The sequence below is a fragment of the Triturus cristatus genome, chromosome 5_2 (genome assembly GCF_964204655.1).
Source record: "Triturus cristatus chromosome 5_2, aTriCri1.1, whole genome shotgun sequence".
Classification (NCBI taxonomy): domain Eukaryota; kingdom Metazoa; phylum Chordata; class Amphibia; order Caudata; family Salamandridae; genus Triturus; species Triturus cristatus.
Window position 1 is genome coordinate 874,866,718 of NC_140588.1, and position 22,608 is coordinate 874,889,325.

At 54.2% G+C, this 22,608-nt stretch overlaps 1 protein-coding gene across 1 annotated transcript in view; it reads left to right on the top strand.

Annotated features, from left to right (window-relative positions):
- Window positions 1-22,608, top strand: part of LOC146829350 (uncharacterized) — a 75,004-nt gene that overhangs the window by 21,466 nt on the left and 30,930 nt on the right. Inside the window, exon 2 of the mRNA XM_085606477.1 lies at window positions 4,047-4,722. Coding sequence (XP_085462603.1) covers window positions 4,047-4,722 — 676 coding nt within the window. The remainder of the gene's footprint in view (window positions 1-4,046; window positions 4,723-22,608) is intronic.

Below are 22,608 nucleotides of genomic sequence, written 5' to 3' on the forward strand. Positions count from 1 at the left end.
TTACAGAATGCTGCTGTCCGCCTCCTCACGGGCGCTTCTCGGTTCGCCTCGGCGTCCGCAGGAAGAAAAAGTCTGCACTGGTTACCAGTCAATAGCCGCATCCAGTTCAAGGCCTTGACCCTGACCTTTAAGGCTCTGCATGGCTTAGGCCCAGATTTCCTGAAGAATAGAATACACTGGTATATGCCAGGCAGAAACCTACGCTCCAAAGAAGCAAATTTGGCAAAGGTTCCGCGAATTAAGAAAGCTCGTTGGGGAGGCAGAAGTTTTGTCTACGGGGCCGCCAAGGCATGGAACGAACTTCCTCTGTACCTTAGGTCGGCAACGGATCTGCTGTCTTTCAGAAGGGAACTTAAGACGTGGCTGTTCCGTAATGAATAACTCTGATTTCCTCCACCATCTGCCTTTGACTCAGCCTTCCTAGGATCTGCTAGACAGCGCCAGGACGCCTCCGGGTAATTGTCGCGCTATATAAAAACCAATAACATAACATAACATAACCCCCGTATGTATGGTGCGGACCCCCACCCCCGTATGTATGGCGTGGACCCCCACCCCCGTATGTACGGTGCAGACCCCCACCCTCGTATGTACGGTGCGGACCCCCATTCGGGGGTGGGGGTCCGCACCGTACATACGGGGGTGGGGGTCCGTGCCGTACATATGGAGGTGGGGGTCCAGCGCGTCCATCCGCGGGGGAGCTGGGTGTCCGGCGCATACATCCGGGGGTGCTGGGGGGGTGTTCGGCACATATTTGGGCACATGTTTGGACGTCTACATGGTTGCTTTAGAGGTTCGCTCCGTACGGTGTTTTTACCATACAGTTGTGCATTCGGACGGACGGGACTGATCGTACTTGCACGTTCAGACTTCGGTTTCCCGATTCGTAGGTAAAACTGTCTGGGGACGTGTCGGACACTTTTACCGACCCGGGGACGTGTCGGGGAATTTTCCCAATGCGATTCGTATGGAGTTGTTTACATACGAATCGTACTTGCCAGTTTGTACGGGACTTGTACGATTCGTACGTAAAAAAATCCGGATACGATTCATACGGGGAATATTTTACAGGGATCAGAATCGGCCCCTTAATAGTTTTTAGACTTACATTTTGCACTCTATTGAGTGCAACAGTAGGGAAAGTATTTGATAATGTAGGGGTAAAAATTACTATTCCCTCTCCAGTAAGTGCAACAGTAGGGAAAGTGTTGGATAGTTGATGGGTAAAAATCACTATTCCCACTGCAGTGAGTGTAACAGTAGGGAAAGTGGTGGGCTAGCAGAGAGGTAAAATTTACTATTCCCACTCCAGTGAGTGCAACAGTAGGGAAAGTGTTGGATAGCGGAGAGGTAAAAATTACTATTAGCACTCCAGTGAGTGCAACAATAGGGAAAGTGTTGGATAACGGAGGGGTAAAAATTACTATTCCCACTCCAATGAGTACAACAGTAGGGAAAGTGTTGGATAGCGGACAGGAAAAAATTACTATTCCCACTCCAGTGAGTGCAACAGTAGGGAAAGTGTTGGATAGTAGATGGGTAAAAATCACTATTCCCACTCCAGTGAGTGCAACACTAGGGAAAGTGGTGGGCTAGCGGAGAGGTAAAAATTACTATTCCCACTCCAGTGAGTGCAGCAGTAGGAAAAGTGTTGGATAGTGGAGGGGTATAATTTAATATTTCCACTCCAGTGAGTGCAACAGTAGGGAAAACATTGGATAGCGGAGGGGTGAAAATTACTATTCCCACTCCAATGAGTGTAACAGTAGGGAACACTTTGGATAGCGGAGGTGTACAAATTAATATTCCCACTTTAGTGAGTGCAACAATAGGGAAAATGTTGGATAGCGGAGAGGTAAAAATTACTATTCCCACTCCAGTGAGTGCAACAGTAGGGAAAGTGTTGGATAGCAGAGAGGAAAACATTTCTATTCCCACTCCAGTGAGTGCAACAGTAGGAAAAGTGTTGGATAGTGGAGGGGTAAAACTTAATATTTCCACTCCAGTGAGTGCAACAGTAGGGAAAACATTGGATAGAGGAGGGGTGAAAATTACTATTCCCACTCCAGTGAGTGTAACAGTAGGGAACACTTTGGATAGCGGATGGGTACAAATTAATATTCCCACTTTAGTGAGTGCAACAATAGGGAAAATGTTGGATAGCGGAGAGGTAAAAATTAATATTCCCCCTCCAGTGAGTGTAACAGTAGGGAAAGTGTTGGCTAGCGGAGGGGTAAAAAATACTATTCACACTCCAGTGAGTGCAACAATAGGGAAAGTGTTGGGTAGCAGAGGGGTAAAAATTATTATTACCACTGAAGTTAATTCAAAATTAAAAACAAAAAAAATATCAACTACAACACAAAAGATGGTAAAAAGCTAAAAAAGAAATCATATATAACAATATAAAAAATGACAAAAGATAGAACCAACACCACACAATTCACATCTACATTTAAAAAAAGTACCTCCATAATTAACATAATTAATTATCAATTAAATCAATATTATTAATTACAAAACAAATTAAAATAGATAAAAATAAATTTATTCACCAAACATTAACCCTATAAAACCAAAATCCACACACGAAATAAAAATAAAAAATGACAATAAATATTTATCAATGAATGAATTAATATTAATGATCAACCAATTATTAATTAATTAAACCAAAATTACTTGCCACTCTCTACCCCAATAAACACCACAACACACACCAAAGAATCAATACACAATTTCCAAAACTAATTTTACATTAAATAAATTTATATCAATTAACAACAACAACTTAATTTAAAATAATGTAATTGTAATTAATTAATTAGCATAATTAACAAATACTCATTAATTAATTATAAATAATTTACTTCCCACCCTATTCCCCTATAATCCCCACCACCCATTCCTAAAAAAATGACACAATTAACATCATTAATTAATTAATTAATTATGTTAAAAAATGAACAGCCAATTAATAATTAATTATTAATAAAATAATTCCCACAATTAACACTATAAAATCTAAATTAAATAAATACTAATAAATAAAAAATGTTTTTATTTATTGTAATAAAATTACTTCCCACCCTATTCCTCTATAAACCCACAACCCGCTACAGAACTAAAAAACGCAAAATATAATTAATTAAAAATAACTACTAAACATTTAAAACACCTATTACAAAATAAAAGCAATACTTATACTGAAAAATAGATCACATACTTTTAAAATACATACGAAAATGAATAACATTAATTAGAAAATCGATATTTTAAAGAACTATATTTTAGAAAACGATATTAATGACTTCAATATTTTCAAAAATGATATTTCTAACCTTAAAGTTGATATTCTTGACCACGATATTCTTGCTGTCGATATTGCTGTATCTATAACAAATCAAGAAAGAAGGAATTGCGATCCATTCAGCTTCCTTATTTATATACCAAAAAATCACATGGGGAATGGATTACTTGTCCTGTGTAACCAGGGTTTTTTTATAATTCGTGTAGTATACTGATAAAAAACCCTCATTCATGTACAGAGGTAGGGGTGGCGGTATATCTTGGTACTCCGCCTTTCTCTTAGGAACGTGACAGCATCATCATAGGGTTAGTTTTCATGCTTCCTCCACCCGGAGGTGTACCCCTAAAAGTGGAAGAAAATGGGATAATTAAAAAACTCGTATAGCCAGATTAGAGAATTTAATAGGTCTGGATTCGAGATTGTTTAAAAATAGTTCCGTGCGTAGAGAGACTGCTTATGAATCTTCCGCACTTAATATGTCCGTAAAAAGGTCGACATGTTTCAGCCCTTGTGTTTGCCCGTTAGGGTCAGGTGGGCTTTCTTCAGGACCTAGATCGAAAAAATTTGAAAAAAATCAAAAATATTCAGAAGAAAACATGTTACTCGTCGGGCTAGACATGGAAAGCCTTTACACAAGCCTCCCCCAACAGAAGACCTTAGACACCCTGGAGGCTCTACTTTTCACCAAACAATGGGACTTCAAAACCCTAAGACTTTTTGTCTTGGAATGTTGTAGGCTAGCCTTAACGGAAAATTACTTCGAGTACAACAACACCATGTATCAGAAATGCCACGGGACTTCCATGGGCAGCACCTTTGCCCAAAGTGTGGAAGGATTGTGGTTGTACTTCAGCGATTTTGAGGAGACCCATATACAGAACATCTCAAACCTGTACCAACAGAGGATTCTGCTCTGGAAATGCTACATCGACGACATCATCTTAATCTGGGAAGGTGATATAGAAAGCTTTAAAGAATTCCACAGGTGGGTCAACATAAGAGATGAATGGCTCAAATTCACCTATACAGTGGACAATAAAAGACTGGACTTCCTAGACATAACCATCTATGCCGAGAACGACAAATTACAAACTAAAACCTTTTTCAAACCTACATCAAAAAACAGTCTACTCTCTTACAAGAACTTTCACCCGCGACCTCTTAGGGAGAACCTACCCTATAGCCAATTTCTACGCCTCAGGCACAACTGTAGCAAAACAAAGGACTACAAGAGCCAAGCAGAAGATCTGTGCAACAAATTGAGGAACCATGATTACCCGGAAAGAACCATTAACAAATGTCAAAAGAGAGCCAAGAACCAACCAAGAGAAAGCTTATTAGACATAACACCTAGAACACATGAAAAAGACCTTGTGACCTGCGTGACCACCTATAACACAGCCTCTAACAATGTAAAGAAAATAATAAACAAAAATTGGAGAATCATCAACTCTGGTTCTTTAAGTTGGCCCAAACCGAGATTCTCAAATAAAAGAACAAGAAATCTCAAAGACATCCTGGTACACACCATACAACCGCCAGACACACAAGGAGAAATGATTCCACGATTATGGGATAACCCTGCTGTGTTGGGACACTATCCTTGTGGTTTCTGCTCTGTCTGCAAATTGACTACAGCAACCAAAACCATACAACTGCTCCCATACTTCAAATGGACGATTAGATATCATACGAATTGCAACACAAAACATGCAATTTACATGATCACTTGTCCCTGTTCCCTATGTTATATTGGTGAAACAGAGGATATGCGAGCATAAGAGCAATATCAAATGCAAAAGAAACACAACAAAAATTAGTAACCACTTCATAGAAATGAAACACACAGTGAATGACTTGAGATGGGTGATTTTGGAGACACTCACAATAAAGAATCACAACGCAGAAAAAGTACTGCTTGAAAAAGAGCAGAGATGGGTCCACCGCCTCCGTACCAATGACCAAGGGCTCAATGATAATATTCCGTGGTTGAGCTTAAACCACTAAAAACCGCTATCCTGATGAACACCTGATAAAGTATATCAGAGCAAGTCAAATACAATATAACGCGTGGACAATGACCTTCCTTTTGTGCAAAACACCTCAGTCACAATTTGATTGTTCCACCAGCAAACATTTTCTATGCAATAATGAATCCAGAGATTCAAACCCAACAACATCCAAATTTTGACAACCCAACACCAACGCGCAAATAGACATATTTTAGGTTTCACAATGCGATAAGAAACAAAAATAGTTGATGAATACACCCTCTAGAGCTCTATCTCCTGAGCAACCAGCAACTTAATCACTGATTATGTGTCCACCACAAAAACACTTTTTATGTAATGAGGTGCCCAAGGGATCCATGCCTAATAACATCAGTTTTTTAACAAACCATGACATAAAGCGTATTTTTTTCTGATTTTATAATACGACAAAGAAAATAAAAAGATGGTGAATACCTCTTCCAAAAATAAGTTGCAGTGAAATGTACCACTCAAAGGTGCCGATCACGATCCTGCAAAAACCGGGTACGAACCGTCGGACAGAGCACAATCTCCGCCCGACGCGTACCCGGTCGTCAATTTTCACAAACAAGGAATTACGATTCGCACGGGTACACCATTACCGTACGAATCGTAAAAAAGCCCGACCGAACAAAAAAACACCTACCAATGCGATCCGGGAAAGCGCCGACCTGACGTCGGGACGCTCGCAGCCAGCCATTCACGACCCAGGAATCACGATTCGCACCGACGTCACCCCGCACGGTGAATATTTTGCGGCAGCCAAAAACTGCCGGGAAATCAGGACGACGCGAACAAGGACCACCAGTACGCGACGGACAGACGACGACGCGAACAAGGAGGACCAGTACGTGACGGACACACAGGACGACGCCACCAAGGAGGACCCGTACGCGACAGGACGACGCGATCAAGGAGGACCCGTACGCGACAGGACGACGCGAGCAAGGAGTACCAGTACGCGACGGACAGACATGGACCCGAACCTACGAGTCATCCCTGCCCTCATAGCAGTCCACCTCCTCTACAGGTTACGACGCAGACGCCGCAGAAGGTCAGAATAACTAAGGGAGGGGGGAAAGTGGGGTGGGGTGGGGGTGGCAGGACCAGGCCAGGCCACAAAACAACCACATAAGTCACACACCACACATGGCCTGGACATACCTGACTCCCATGCCCTGGTCACCACGAGGGGGTGGGGGCGTGTCCTGATAAGCCAGCGACCGCCACAACGGAAGTCCGTCACCACGCGAACCGGCAACACAACCAGACAGGTACGTCCCGTACCCACGCCTGAAGAGCGTGGGTACGAGTCGGACCACGCCCACACACGTCACCCCAACAATGGCGGGACGGATCGCACCCACGTGGCAAAGGCCTGGGTACGGGCCGCACAAACATCACATAGCGTGGGGACGGATATGTACGGACCCTACCCCCACCCGCGTATGCATGGAGCGTACCCCCCAGCCCAACAGTGTAATTACGACTCGAACCCTCACCCGCGTATGCAAGGAGCGTACCCCCCAGCCCAACAGTGTAAGTACGACTCGAACCCTCACCCGCGTATGCAAGGAGCGTACCCCCCAGCCCAACAGTGTAAGTACGACCCGTACCCCCACCCGCGTATGCATGGAGCGTACCCCCCAGCCCAACAGTGTAAGTACGACCCGTACCCCCACCCGCGTATGCATGGAGCGTACCCCCCATGCCAACAGTGCAAGTACGACTCGAACCCTCACCCGCGTATGCAAGGAGCGTACCCCCCAGCCCAACAGTGTAAGTACGACCCGTACCCCCACCCGCGTATGCATGGAGCGTACCCCCCAGCCCAACAGTGTAAGTACGACTCGAACCCCCACCCGCGCATGCATGGAGCGTACCCCCCAGCCCAACAGTGTAAGTACGACCCGTACCCCCACCCGCGTATGCATGGAGCGTACCCCCCAGCCCAACAGTGTAAGTACGACCCGTACCCCCACCCGCGAATGCAAGGAGCGTACCCCCCAGCCCAACAGTGTAAGTACGACCCGTACCCCCACCCGCGGACGTACGGAGCGTACCCCCACCCCAACAGTGTAAGTTCGACCCGTACCCTCACCCGCGTATGCATGGAGCGTACCCCCACCACACCAGTGCAAGTAGACTCGTACCCTCACCTCGAATGCATTGAGCGTACCCCCACCGTGTATGTGCCAAGCGTACATATCCTGAAATCGGAGGTGTGTGTGCAGAGTCCACCCAGCAGTGCCCTGAGACAGGAGGGGTGGGTGTGGAGTCCTCCCAGCAGTGCCCTGAGACAGGAGGGGTGGGTGCCCATCACTCCCAGCAGTGCCCTGAGACAGGAGGGGTGTGTGCAGAGTCCTCCCAGCAGTGCCCTGAGACAGGAGGGGTGGGTGTGGAGTCCTCCCAGCAGTGCCCTGAGACAGGAGGGGTGGGTGTGGAGTCCTCCCAGCAGTGCCCTGAGACAGGAGGGGTGTGTGCAGAGTCCTCCCAGCAGTGCCCTGAGACAGGAGGGGTGGGTGCCTATCACTCCCAGCAGTGCCCTGAGACAGGAGGGGTGGGTGCCCATCACTCCCAGCAGTGCCCTGAGACAGGAGGGGTGTGTGCAGAGTCCTCCCAGCAGTGCCCTGAGACAGGAGGGGTGGGTGTGGAGTCCTCCCAGCAGTGCCCTGAGACAGGAGGGGTGGGTGCAGAGTCCTCCCAGCAGTGCCCTGAGACAGGAGGGGTGTGTGCAGAGTCCTCCCAGCAGAGCCCTGAGACAGGAGGGGTGGGTGTGGAGTCCTCCCAGCAGTGCCCTGAGACAGGAGGGGTGGGTGTGGAGTCCTCCCAGCAGTGCCCTGAGACAGGAGGGGTGTGTGCAGAGTCCTCCCAGCAGTGCCCTGAGACAGGAGGGGTGTGTGCAGAGTCCTCCCAGCAGCGCCCTGAGACAGGAGGGGTGGGTGTGGAGTCCTCCCAGCAGTGCCCTGAGACAGGAGGGGTGGGTGTGGAGTCCTCCCAGCTGTGCCCTGAGACAGGAGGGGTATGTGCAGAGTCCTCCCAGCAGTGCCCTGAGACAGGAGGGGTGGGTGTGGAGTCCTCCCAGCAGTGCCCTGAGACAGGAGGGGTGGGTGTGGAGTCCTCCCAGCAGTGCCCTGAGACAGGAGGGGTGGGTGCCCATCACTCCCAGCAGTGCCCTGAGACAGGAGGGGTGTGTGCAGAGTCCTCCCAGCAGTGCCCTGAGACAGGAGGGGTGGGTGTGGAGTCCTCCCAGCAGTGCCCTGAGACAGGAGGGGTGGGTGCCCATCACTCCCAGCAGTGCCCTGAGACAGGAGGGGTGTGTGCAGAGTCCTCCCAGCAGTGCCCTGAGACAGGAGGGGTGGGTGCCTATCACTCCCAGCAGTGCCCTGAGACAGGAGGGGTGGGTGTGGAGTCCTCCCACCAGTGCCCTGAGACAGGAGGGGTGGGTGTGGAGTCCTCCCAGCAGTGCCCTGAGACAGGAGGGGTGTGTGCAGAGTCCTCCCAGCAGTGCCCTGAGACAGGAGGGGTGGGTGCCTATCACTCCCAGCAGTGCCCTGAGACAGGAGGGGTGGGTGTGGAGTCCTCCCACCAGTGCCCTGAGACAGGAGGGGTGGGTGTGGAGTCCTCCCAGCAGTGCCCTGAGACAGGAGGGGTGTGTGCAGAGTCCTCCCAGCAGTGCCCTGAGACAGGAGGGGTGGGTGTGGAGTCCTCCCAGCAGTGCCCTGAGACAGGAGGGGTGGGTGTGGAGTCCTCCCAGCGGTGCCCTGAGACAGGAGGGGTGTGTGCAGAGTCCTCCCAGCAGTGCCCTGAGACAGGAGGGGTGGGTGTGGAGTCCTCCCAGCAGTGCCCTGAGACAGGAGGGGTGGGTGTGGAGTCCTCCCAGCAGTGCCCTGAGACAGGAGGGGTGGGTGCCCATCACTCCCAGCAGTGCCCTGAGACAGGAGGGGTGGGTGCCTATCACTCCCAGCAGTGCCCTGAGACAGGAGGGGTGGGTGTGGAGTCCTCCCACCAGTGCCCCGAGACAGGAGGGGTGGGTGTGGAGTCCTCCCAGCAGTGCCCTGAGACAGGAGGGGTGTGTGCAGAGTCCTCCCAGCAGTGCCCTGAGACAGGAGGGGTGGGTGCCTATCACTCCCAGCAGTGCCCTGAGACAGGAGGGGTGGGTGTGGAGTCCTCCCAGCAGTGCCCTGAGACAGGAGGGGTGTGTGCAGAGTCCTCCCAGCAGTGCCCTGAGACAGGAGGGGTGGGTGCCTATCACTCCCAGCAGTGCCCTGAGACAGGAGGGGTGGGTGTGGAGTCCTCCCAGCAGTGCCCTGAGACAGGAGGGGTGGGTGTGGAGTCCTCCCAGCAGTGCCCTGAGACAGGAGGGGTGGGTGCCTATCACTCCCAGCAGTGCCCTGAGACAGGAGGGGTGGGTGTGGAGTCCTCCCAGCTGTGCCCTGAGACAGGAGGGGTGTGTGCAGAGTCCTCCCAGCAGTGCCCTGAGACAGGAGGGGTGGGTGTGGAGTCCTCCCAGCAGTGCCCTGAGACAGGAGGGGTGGGTGTGGAGTCCTCCCAGCAGTGCCCTGAGACAGGAGGGGTGGGTGCCCATCACTCCCAGCAGTGCCCTGAGACAGGAGGGGTGTGTGCAGAGTCCTCCCAGCAGTGCCCTGAGACAGGAGGGGTGGGTGTGGAGTCCTCCCAGCAGTGCCCTGAGACAGGAGGGGTGGGTGCCCATCACTCCCAGCAGTGCCCTGAGACAGGAGGGGTGTGTGCAGAGTCCTCCCAGCAGTGCCCTGAGACAGGAGGGGTGGGTGCCTATCACTCCCAGCAGTGCCCTGAGACAGGAGGGGTGGGTGTGGAGTCCTCCCACCAGTGCCCTGAGACAGGAGGGGTGGGTGTGGAGTCCTCCCAGCAGTGCCCTGAGACAGGAGGGGTGTGTGCAGAGTCCTCCCAGCAGTGCCCTGAGACAGGAGGGGTGGGTGCCTATCACTCCCAGCAGTGCCCTGAGACAGGAGGGGTGGGTGTGGAGTCCTCCCACCAGTGCCCTGAGACAGGAGGGGTGGGTGTGGAGTCCTCCCAGCAGTGCCCTGAGACAGGAGGGGTGTGTGCAGAGTCCTCCCAGCAGTGCCCTGAGACAGGAGGGGTGGGTGTGGAGTCCTCCCAGCAGTGCCCTGAGACAGGAGGGGTGGGTGTGGAGTCCTCCCAGCTGTGCCCTGAGACAGGAGGGGTGTGTGCAGAGTCCTCCCAGCAGTGCCCTGAGACAGGAGGGGTGGGTGTGGAGTCCTCCCAGCAGTGCCCTGAGACAGGAGGGGTGGGTGTGGAGTCCTCCCAGCAGTGCCCTGAGACAGGAGGGGTGGGTGCCCATCACTCCCAGCAGTGCCCTGAGACAGGAGGGGTGGGTGCCTATCACTCCCAGCAGTGCCCTGAGACAGGAGGGGTGGGTGTGGAGTCCTCCCACCAGTGCCCTGAGACAGGAGGGGTGGGTGTGGAGTCCTCCCAGCAGTGCCCTGAGACAGGAGGGGTGTGTGCAGAGTCCTCCCAGCAGTGCCCTGAGACAGGAGGGGTGGGTGCCTATCACTCCCAGCAGTGCCCTGAGACAGGAGGGGTGGGTGCCCATCACTCCCAGCAGTGCCCTGAGACAGGAGGGGTGGGTGCCTATCACTCCCAGCAGTGCCCTGAGACAGGAGGGGTGGGTGTGGAGTCCTCCCACCAGTGCCCCGAGACAGGAGGGGTGGGTGTGGAGTCCTCCCAGCAGTGCCCTGAGACAGGAGGGGTGTGTGCAGAGTCCTCCCAGCAGTGCCCTGAGACAGGAGGGGTGGGTGCCTATCACTCCCAGCAGTGCCCTGAGACAGGAGGGGTGGGTGTGGAGTCCTCCCAGCAGTGCCCTGAGACAGGAGGGGTGTGTGCAGAGTCCTCCCAGCAGTGCCCTGAGACAGGAGGGGTGGGTGCCTATCACTCCCAGCAGTGCCCTGAGACAGGAGGGGTGGGTGTGGAGTCCTCCCAGCAGTGCCCTGAGACAGGAGGGGTGGGTGTGGAGTCCTCCCAGCAGTGCCCTGAGACAGGAGGGGTGGGTGCCTATCACTCCCAGCAGTGCCCTGAGACAGGAGGGGTGGGTGTGGAGTCCTCCCAGCTGTGCCCTGAGACAGGAGGGGTGTGTGCAGAGTCCTCCCAGCAGTGCCCTGAGACAGGAGGGGTGGGTGTGGAGTCCTCCCAGCAGTGCCCTGAGACAGGAGGGGTGGGTGTGGAGTCCTCCCAGCAGTGCCCTGAGACAGGAGGGGTGGGTGCCCATCACTCCCAGCAGTGCCCTGAGACAGGAGGGGTGTGTGCAGAGTCCTCCCAGCAGTGCCCTGAGACAGGAGGGGTGGGTGTGGAGTCCTCCCAGCAGTGCCCTGAGACAGGAGGGGTGGGTGCCCATCACTCCCAGCAGTGCCCTGAGACAGGAGGGGTGTGTGCAGAGTCCTCCCAGCAGTGCCCTGAGACAGGAGGGGTGGGTGCCTATCACTCCCAGCAGTGCCCTGAGACAGGAGGGGTGGGTGTGGAGTCCTCCCACCAGTGCCCTGAGACAGGAGGGGTGGGTGTGGAGTCCTCCCAGCAGTGCCCTGAGACAGGAGGGGTGTGTGCAGAGTCCTCCCAGCAGTGCCCTGAGACAGGAGGGGTGGGTGCCTATCACTCCCAGCAGTGCCCTGAGACAGGAGGGGTGGGTGTGGAGTCCTCCCACCAGTGCCCTGAGACAGGAGGGGTGGGTGTGGAGTCCTCCCAGCAGTGCCCTGAGACAGGAGGGGTGTGTGCAGAGTCCTCCCAGCAGTGCCCTGAGACAGGAGGGGTGGGTGTGGAGTCCTCCCAGCAGTGCCCTGAGACAGGAGGGGTGGGTGTGGAGTCCTCCCAGCTGTGCCCTGAGACAGGAGGGGTGTGTGCAGAGTCCTCCCAGCAGTGCCCTGAGACAGGAGGGGTGGGTGTGGAGTCCTCCCAGCAGTGCCCTGAGACAGGAGGGGTGGGTGTGGAGTCCTCCCAGCAGTGCCCTGAGACAGGAGGGGTGGGTGCCCATCACTCCCAGCAGTGCCCTGAGACAGGAGGGGTGGGTGCCTATCACTCCCAGCAGTGCCCTGAGACAGGAGGGGTGGGTGTGGAGTCCTCCCACCAGTGCCCTGAGACAGGAGGGGTGGGTGTGGAGTCCTCCCAGCAGTGCCCTGAGACAGGAGGGGTGTGTGCAGAGTCCTCCCAGCAGTGCCCTGAGACAGGAGGGGTGGGTGCCTATCACTCCCAGCAGTGCCCTGAGACAGGAGGGGTGGGTGTGGAGTCCTCCCACCAGTGCCCTGAGACAGGAGGGGTGGGTGTGGAGTCCTCCCAGCAGTGCCCTGAGACAGGAGGGGTGTGTGCAGAGTCCTCCCAGCAGTGCCCTGAGACAGGAGGGGTGGGTGCCTATCACTCCCAGCAGTGCCCTGAGACAGGAGGGGTGGGTGTGGAGTCCTCCCACCAGTGCCCTGAGACAGGAGGGGTGGGTGTGGAGTCCTCCCAGCAGTGCCCTGAGACAGGAGGGATGTGTGCAGAGTCCTCCCAGCAGTGCCCTGAGACAGGAGGGGTGGGTGTGGAGTCCTCCCAGCAGTGCCCTGAGACAGGAGGGGTGGGTGTGGAGTCCTCCCCGCTGTGCCCTGAGACAGGAGGGGTGTGTGCAGAGTCCTCCCAGCAGTGCCCTGAGACAGGAGGGGTGGGTGTGGAGTCCTCCCAGCAGTGCCCTGAGACAGGAGGGGTGGGTGTGGAGTCCTCCCAGCAGTGCCCTGAGACAGGAGGGGTGGGTGCCCATCACTCCCAGCAGTGCCCTGAGACAGGAGGGGTGTGTGCAGAGTCCTCCCAGCAGTGCCCTGAGACAGGAGGGGTGGGTGTGGAGTCCTCCCAGCAGTGCCCTGAGACAGGAGGGGTGGGTGCCCATCACTCCCAGCAGTGCCCTGAGACAGGAGGGGTGTGTGCAGAGTCCTCCCAGCAGTGCCCTGAGACAGGAGGGGTGGGTGCCTATCACTCCCAGCAGTGCCCTGAGACAGGAGGGGTGGGTGTGGAGTCCTCCCACCAGTGTCCTGAGACAGGAGGGGTGGGTGTGGAGTCCTCCCAGCAGTGCCCTGAGACAGGAGGGGTGTGTGCAGAGTCCTCCCAGCAGTGCCCTGAGACAGGAGGGGTGGGTGCCCATCACTCCCAGCAGTGCCCTGAGACAGGAGGGGTGTGTGCAGAGTCCTCCCAGCAGTGCCCTGAGACAGGAGGGGTGGGTGCCTATCACTCCCAGCAGTGCCCTGAGACAGGAGGGGTGGGTGTGGAGTCCTCCCACCAGTGCCCTGAGACAGGAGGGGTGAGTGTGGAGTCCTCCCAGCAGTGCCCTGAGACAGGAGGGGTGTGTGCAGAGTCCTCCCAGCAGTGCCCTGAGACAGGAGGGGTGGGTGCCTATCACTCCAAGCAGTGCCCTGAGACAGGAGGGGTGGGTGTGGAGTCCTCCCACCAGTGCCCTGACACAGGAGGGGTGGGTGTGGAGTCCTCCCAGCAGTGCCCTGAGACAGGAGGGGTGTGTGCAGAGTCCTCCCAGCAGTGCCCTGAGACAGGAGGGGTGGGTGCCTATCACTCCCAGCAGTGCCCTGAGACAGGAGAGGTGGGTGTGGAGTCCTCCCACCAGTGCCCTGAGACAGGAGGGGTGTAACACATGTGTGTGAGGCCAGAATTATCCACATGCATACTGGCTACAAGGGAACATGTCCCCATGAACTCATGTCAACAGACTCCACACACAAGTACAGTGATCACCAAGGATGCCACGATTGTTGCAGGTGGAGACATGGCCCTGCATGCATGGCCAAAGTAGAAGGGCTCCGTCACACACACAGCTCATGTAGACACAGCTCTGCGCTAAACATTGGGAACACCCTGCAGGGAAGAAAGCTGGGTACACAGAGGAAGGAATACACCCTGGGACAAGTGCACCATGCAGTAACTGCTTACATGAACAAAGAAAGTTAGCCAACACCTTGTGATGGCACACAGATCACAGGGTCCCACCAATGAGCAGTACACTACTACATATCCCACACACCCAAACCCTTACACACCACCAAAAACCATGTAGCAGCCCCACCAACACCAATACCAGCATAGCAGTAGTGTGATAATGAAAACAAAATTAAGCTTTAATCAGCATGAGCACAATGTCCGTGGATCGCAGGCAGTTCAATCTTCCCAAAGCCCATAGGGCAGTCAATGATTCTCAGCTGGATGGGGGACACAGTGGGATGCGTGTCCCCTACCTTGCCTGCACAGTCAAATGGCATCGTCTTCCACACTGGTGAGGGCATCAGGGGGGGGGGAAGCAACAGGCACCGCAGGGACATCAGGGCAAAGGGGCGGCGTTGTGGGTGCAGGGATGGAGGACTCCACCACAGGGGGTGGGTCAGTGCCAAAGGCGGAGGCCAGGATGGCACTACACACCTTTGCAAGGTCCTCCAGGGAGTCCCCTGCACCCGAAGGGACCTCATGCCCCAAGGAGGGGGGGGTCAGAGGGATGGGTCGCAGCGCCACCGGGGGAGGGTGGAGACAGGGGGGGAGACTCAACCACCCTGACCGGGGACCTCCTTGACCGCTTGCGTGGTGGTGTAACTGTGGGGCTCAGGGACAGAGCGGCCATGAAGGAGTCCTTGGGGGAGATGTGGCCAGGAGAGCTGAGGGGAGGGGATTTGGAGGGAGTGGACTGGGTGGAATGCGGACTCCCACCTTGGCTGCGTGTCACACGTTTTCCCCCCGACCCAGTGGGTGTGCCTACCTCACCCTGTGTGTGCGTGTCAGGAGGAGTGCGGTGGACCTTCCCTGCTGGTGTGGTGCCCGTGTCCGTTGATGTGGGTGCATGCCGATGTCTGGGTGTACGTGGGACAGGCATGGGAGTGGGAAGTGTGGATGGGGCAGGGGTAGGTGGGGGGAGGTCGCGCTGCAGGAGACCCACTGCTGCAGTCAGTGTGGAGTCGATGGACCTCAGCAAGTTGCGTTGGTCAGCCTGCGATGAATGAATGCCCTCCAAGAAAGCCTCGATGTTGGTGAGGGTTTTGCCGTGGGCATGGAGGACATTAAGGATCGCAGCCTGACCAACCTGCAGTTGCCGCTGGATGTCCACAGACTCTGCATTGGCAGCAGCAGTGGAGACAGGGGCAGGGGGTGCGGTGCCTGGCAGGAAGGAGACATGCTGTGACCGGGCACGCTGGGAAGGGACACGAGCAAGTGGGAGGCGGCTGATGGAAACTGAGGGGGCGGGGCGAGGTGTTGTTCCGCTGTCAGCTGCTGGTGCAGCCTCCGCCCACTCGGAGACATCCTCCTCGGACCTGTCAGCTTCGTAGTCTGATGTGCCAGTCGACAGGTCCTCGGCCACACTCTCCTCCGCCTCTGTCCCACTCGATGTGCCAGACCCGATGTCACGGCTGGCACTGGTGCTCGGTCCCTCCGCCTGGTCTGTGTCCATGTCTCCCTCTGTGTGCCCCGACGATGCTGTGGGCAGGGTGGAGAGACAGAAATTAATCAGACACCTGTACACATCTGTCACATGAGTCCAATCTACATAGGTAACATTGCATAGCCTGAAAAGGAAGATCCCTAACATCTACTGAACAAGGTACCGATGTAGGGCATGAAACACACAGTTGGTTGAGCCACCATGCCACTGAAATACCATGGAGAGCATGAGACAATAGCTAAACACAGGAAACGGAGTCTGACATAGCACCCAGGCCCTGGGGACAATCCAGCACTGCATCTGCACCACACAGCGTTGGCGAAAATACCGATGACCAGGGACCATATCCATGAACTTGAGACAGATGCTGCATAGGTAATGCTGAAAACATGCCCAACATGACTCGGTCACTGCACATTGCGTGTGTGTCCAGACACATCACACACTGCCCAGACCCAGCAAGTAGAAATCAGGATTTGACACATAGGCATTGCCCGCCCCAACAAGACCCTACACGAGGCAAATTGTTGGGACACAGGTGGCACCAACATCTCATAGTCTGGGTGATACACACAGGGGCAGGCAAAAAGCAAGAGTGTACGCCAAACAGCCAAGGTGCGCCTGTACAAATAATGAGGTACCAGTGCCCATCCTCAGATGAGTATAACAAGACACACAGGCACTGGCAACTGTGAGTATGAAGAAGGACAATCAGGTCAGGCTGCACAGTGGACACCTGTACAAAATAGCACGTCTATATACATGGTGACAGGGGACAATGGCACAGAGCACAACCTACGCTGTAGACACTGAGATTGGCCACGTTAATGATGACACATACACCACTGAGGAAAAGGAGCCCCAGGGGACAGTAGTGGGCACGCAACTACATGCTACTGAATGGTAATGACTGCAACACACGTCACCATCCCTGCACTATGTGTATCGCACACTCATGCACATCATGTCACAGGCCACTACATAGGACATGCGCGCTGTAAGGCATGACACATGAGAGACCAACTCCCATGTCTGGAGTCAGCATCAGTGCCAACTGACATGGAACCCACATGCAGTGAACTTGACAGTGCACAGGCAAGGTCCCACAACCTGTTACACACCACCCCCACACATGATGCTACAGTCATTGCTCTCGTGGACAAAGCGCCAGCCTACATTACCTTGTGAAGGAGTGACTACACACAGACCAGGGAACACATTGCAAGGAGGGGAAGGGTGGCAGGGGCACAGCGCTATACTGGGGCAAACAGGATCTGCACAGCACCTTTAAACCCTGCCAGTGAATTCATGCTACTGTGCCCTTACAAATGCCGGTGACACACAACAAACACACATGTACCTACCCCCTTCCAGCTGCTGCATCGCCTGTAAGCGCCTCTCCAGGTCTGGAAAGACCACCGGCAGCACACGCCTGTGGAGGTGGCTCAGACGGCGGCGGCCGCGGTTCTTGTGGCTCTCAGGTGAGTCCCCCAGCAGGAGCCGTGCAATCCTCCGCGTCCAGCACCGGATATCCTGCCAGCGTTTCCTCACCTGGGGCAGGCTCCGCCTCCGACCATCCACACCCCTCACGGCACTGACGGCGGTCAGCCAGATCTGCTCCTTGGCAGTGGCGCCTACCTGTGAGGAGGAACAAGTGACACCACATCAATACACCAGTCACATGTCACAGAGAGACATATGGGTACAAATTAGCTGGTTACAACAAGGCATGTCATGCAGCCAACGCATTGCACCTTTGTCATAGGGACATCATCCCCTGGTGAGGGAAAAAGCATTACGTGCCACAGTGGGTACACAGGTGGAATGATGGCAATGTCACAATCAATGATCAAGGCTCACACTGTGCATCACACCCACCCCTCCTGTCTCAGGGCACTGCGGTGAGTGATAGGCCCCCACCCCTCCTGTCTCAGGGCACTGCTGGGAGACATCTGGCACACCCCCCCTGGCACCCCCCCGACAGTACATGGCATGTGTGTTACACCTGGACGCAATGGCAGAAGTCACAGTCACAACATAGGGACAGTCTGTGGCAGTGGCCTATGCACTCACCTGATACCCTGGTCGCCCATACAGCATGGAGTACTGTGGGAGGATCACATCCAGCAGAGCCATGTTCTCCTCCAGGGTGAATGGCTGTGTCCTCTCCACAGCCCTTGACATGGTTCCAGGGAATCAGTAGCAGCAGCTGGGTCGACGAATGCAAAGATGTGCAGGCAAGTGCTCCCTCATGGGACCTGGCTGCCTTATATGTGCCCTTCTGCCCAGTCTCATGCACAGGAGTACAGAGTGATTGGTCACTCACATTTGCATCCTATGTTTCCACCAATCCCTTCAAACCTAGCAGTCTGTGGGTTCTCTATCGGTTTCATTCTCCTGCATGATGTCAGCCCCACAAACACATTGCAACAAAGTAGAAGAATTCCAACTGACTTCTGCTGTGCACCTTCCAGAACAATTTCGAAATTTGAACTTGGTCTCCATGACAACCAGCATGCATGTAGGCCTTAATACTTGTCCCATATGTAATTTTGAGCATCACACACAGGTACGGTGCGTTTCGGGGCCCTAGGGCACCCCAAATGCATGGCAACGGCCCGTACATGCATGCCTACGTTCACTATCACTATGGGTCTGCACGCGTATGCGTACCCGTAGTGTTACGGACCGTACACACGCATGTACGCTCTCTATCACTATGGGTCTGCACGCGTATGCGTACTCGTAGTGATAGTGAGCGTACATGCGAGTGTACGGTCCGTACCACTACGAGTACGCATATGCGTGCAGACCCATAGTGATAGTGAGCGTACATGCGAGTGTACGGTCCGTACCACTACGAGTACGCATACGCGTGCAGACCCATAGTGATAGTGAGCGTACATGCGAGTGTACGGTCCGTACCACTACGAGTACGCATACGCGTGCAGACCCATAGTGATAGTGAGCGTACATGCGAGTGTACGGTCCGTACCACTACGAGTACGCATACGCGTGCAGACCCATAGTGATAGTGAGCGTACATGCGAGTGTACGGTCCGTACCACTACGGGTACGCATACGCGTGCAGACCCATAGTGATAGTGAGCGTACATGCGTGTGTACGGCCCTATCACTATGGGTCTGCACGCGTATGCGTACCCGTAGTGTTACGGACCGTACACACGCATGTACGCTCTCTATCACTATGGGTCTGCACGCGTATGCGTACTCGTAGTGATAGTGAGCGTACATGCGAGTGTACGGTCCGTACCACTACGAGTACGTATACGCGTGCAGACCCATAGTGATAGTGAGCGTACATGCGAGTGTACGGTCCGTACCACTACGAGTACGCATACGCGTGCAGACCCATAGTGATAGTGAGCGTACATGCGAGTGTACGGTCCGTACCACTACGAGTACGCATACGCGTGCAGACCCATAGTGATAGTGAGCGTACATGCGAGTGTACGGTCCGTACCACTACGGGTACGCATACGCGTGCAGACCCATAGTGATAGTGAGCGTACATGCGTGTGTACGGCCCTATCACTATGGGTCTGCACGCGTATGCGTACCCGTAGTGGTACGGACCGTACACTCGCATGTACGCTCACTATCACTATGGGTCTGCACGCGTATGCGTACTCGTAGTGCTACGGACCGTACAAATGCCTGTACGCTCGCCATCACGATGGGTACACATACGGCAGCACTCCCACAGTGATTTGGGAACATGCACAGGCCCTCTCAGCAGCAGTACGGCAGTTTTTACACATCACTGTGGTGATAGGCGACACACAGGTAGGAATAGGGCGGACATACTTGTCCATGGATGGACATACTTGTCCAGGAATGGACATCAAGGCATCGTCTGTGCATTACTACATGTGTGGGGCACAGGTGTCACAGGCTGTGATGTGGAACATGCCTCCTGAGTGGAGAAGGCACCAGATGTATGATGAGATGTGTACATGTGTACTGTGTGAGGGTGCAATGTGTGCCAGGCATGCCCTTGACTCCTTTGACATGTGTGCATGTGGGACTGCGCACTTGGGGTGAGCGTCACTGGCATGGCACGGACACCAACACACGGAAGTGTCCCATGATGCCCGGTACAGGGGTCATGACACATGACTTGTCACTACCCACAGTGCACAATGTGACTATGTCATATATGTGTCCGGGATTTACATCAGGTTGATGTTGTAGCACCCTCAAAAGCTGCAGCCGTTGCAGCAACCAACATGTGGCTGTGTGTAGATTGTCATTGCACACTGTTCCGCACACCATGGCACATGTGTTATCGGATGTGAGGTGCACATGTATGCATGGGACACGGAGTAGCGTGACAAGGCCATGTCAGCATCCTCACAAGGAATGTGTGGTGAGTCATGACATGTGCACCTTCATGGCAAGGTGTGTGGGCTGGACTAGTGTAATGTCATGTGACCTGTGGCTCCAGTGTTCCGCTACCAGTCTCTGCAATCGGCATCCTACTTCTGCTGATGTGTGGGCGTATGTCACTCCTGTCTTGCGTCGGGCTGTGCACTTGCACTGGGACACAGCTATTAACATGGCGTGGCATGGGGAGGTTCTCAATCACCGTGTGTAGCTGGGTCTTGGAAGGAGTGTCACCTTGCATCCATACGTGTCCTGGGCATGTAGCACATGCCTGACTCCCTATGTAGCATGTGTGTATTGCCAGATTTACATGTGCTCAGTAGACATGAGTTGTTCTCGTAGTGCACTCACTCTTCCTTGTCACTTCCAAATTACTGCAGAGCGCCTCCTCTTGCCCGAAGAATTCCAGACTTGGCTACCATGCAGGAGAATGACAGGATCCGGCTCTACCGCTTCACCCAACCGTTGATTCTGGAGCTGACGGCGAGACTGGCACCACACCTGCAACCGCAGCACAGGTATCCTACGGCACTGACACCCCAGCTGAAGGTAATGGCTGCCCTACATTTTCTTGCCACGGGTACCTTCCAAAATACCATAGCTCATGTTGGTGGCATGTCCCAGAGCATGTTCAGCGGTGTGCTGCATGATTTCTTGGAGGCCATGTTGATTCACCTGGATGACTTCATCAAGTTCCCAACCCCTGAACAGATGACTGAGGTCAAGCGTGGATTCTATGCCCTGGGAGGGATGCCCCATGTCATTGGGTCCATAGATGGGACACATGTAGGTTTGGTACCACCACACGCACGGGAGGTGGCGTACCGCAATCGGAAGCACTACCACTCCATCAATGCCCTTGTGGTGTGTCTGTCCATTATGGTGATTTCACATGTCTGTGCTCGTTTCCCAGGATCAGCACACGATGCCTACATCATGAGGCGTAGCGGGATGCCTGATATGATGATGCAGCTGCGCAACGAATGGGCATGTGTTGTTGGTGGGTACAGTCTGTCTGTCCTGTATTCTGTATAGCCGACCAGCACGACCGCTTCACCAGTTCTAACGATGTCCATGTGCTTCCCATGTAGGGGACGCTGGCTATCCCAACATGCCTTGGCTGCTGACACCTCTCCGCAACCCCATCACGCCGGCCCAGCTCCGCTATAACACCGCCCATGGCCGGACAAGGCGAGTGATAGAGAGGACGTTTGGCATGCTGAAGAGCCGATTCCGGTGCCTCCACAAGACTGGCGGTGCACTCCCTTATGCCCCGGCGAAGGTCTGCAAGATCTTCATGGTCTGCTGCATGCTGCACAACATGGCAGTTGAAAGAGCTGTGCCACTCATCCTGAATCAACATGACGAGGACCATCCACCCGTGGAGGACGAAGGGCTTGGCAATGGGGCTAGTGATGTGGAGGATGTGGAGCCGCAAGAGGACATCCGGACTCGGCTCATACGCGACTTCTTTGCTTAGTGGTGAGTACCAGGGTCTGAGTGTGCACGCATTGGTCCCCGTGTGGCATGCGTTGTGATGTGTGTCTCCACCTGCATGTATGGCACGTGGGTCAGAGGTGTGTGTGGGTGTGTCACTGGAGTGATGGTGGCAGTGATGGTAGTATTTCCCCAGTCATAATTGTGACCTAGCATGTTGTCATCCATACATGTGTCGAGTAAATGCACATGCAAGTGGCTGTGCTTTTTGTGGCTGACTTCTTGTGTGTCTCTCTTCCCCAGGTACCTGCGCATGCCGTTTGCTGGTTGCATTGTTGTGGCACTGCTATTCCTCATGGACATGACATCATGGGCTGACTCAGCGTTACAGGCACGGACTCGTTTGGAAGTCTCCATGGGGTAAGGGATGCATCTGGGGTGTATTGGGTGTGGCAGTTGTTCACGATGTGTGCACACTGCCCCGGTCGGGGTTTGGTTCCTCTGCAGACATGTGGCATCCCCATGGGACACGACATGCAGCTGGGTACACCTGAATAGATGGGCTGCCTGGTTGTCAGTCATCAGTGATGGGATAGTGGATTGTGATGATGGCATCAATGTGTGTGACACTGCCCTCGGACACATACGGTTAACATTGTCTTTACATGGCGTGGGACTTCCACATCAGCGGATCTATGGTGTATGGCAGGCTCTCCGTGAGCAGCTGTGGGTGTTTAGCTGTTAGCCGACGCTTGTGTGCCAGTTCCATGGCTATCACGCATTTGTGCTGCAGAAGGGGGGTGCCAGTGTTGGACCCACATGTTACTCCACATGATGTGTTCATGTGTACTTCAAGTTGCCTCTGCAATCCCAAAAACATGACTAATAAAGGTGTCCCTATGCCTCCAAGGTGCCTCTTCTCAGTCAATGCTGGTGTGTTGGCACGGTGCATCCTGCATGTCTGGCATGGTATTCCC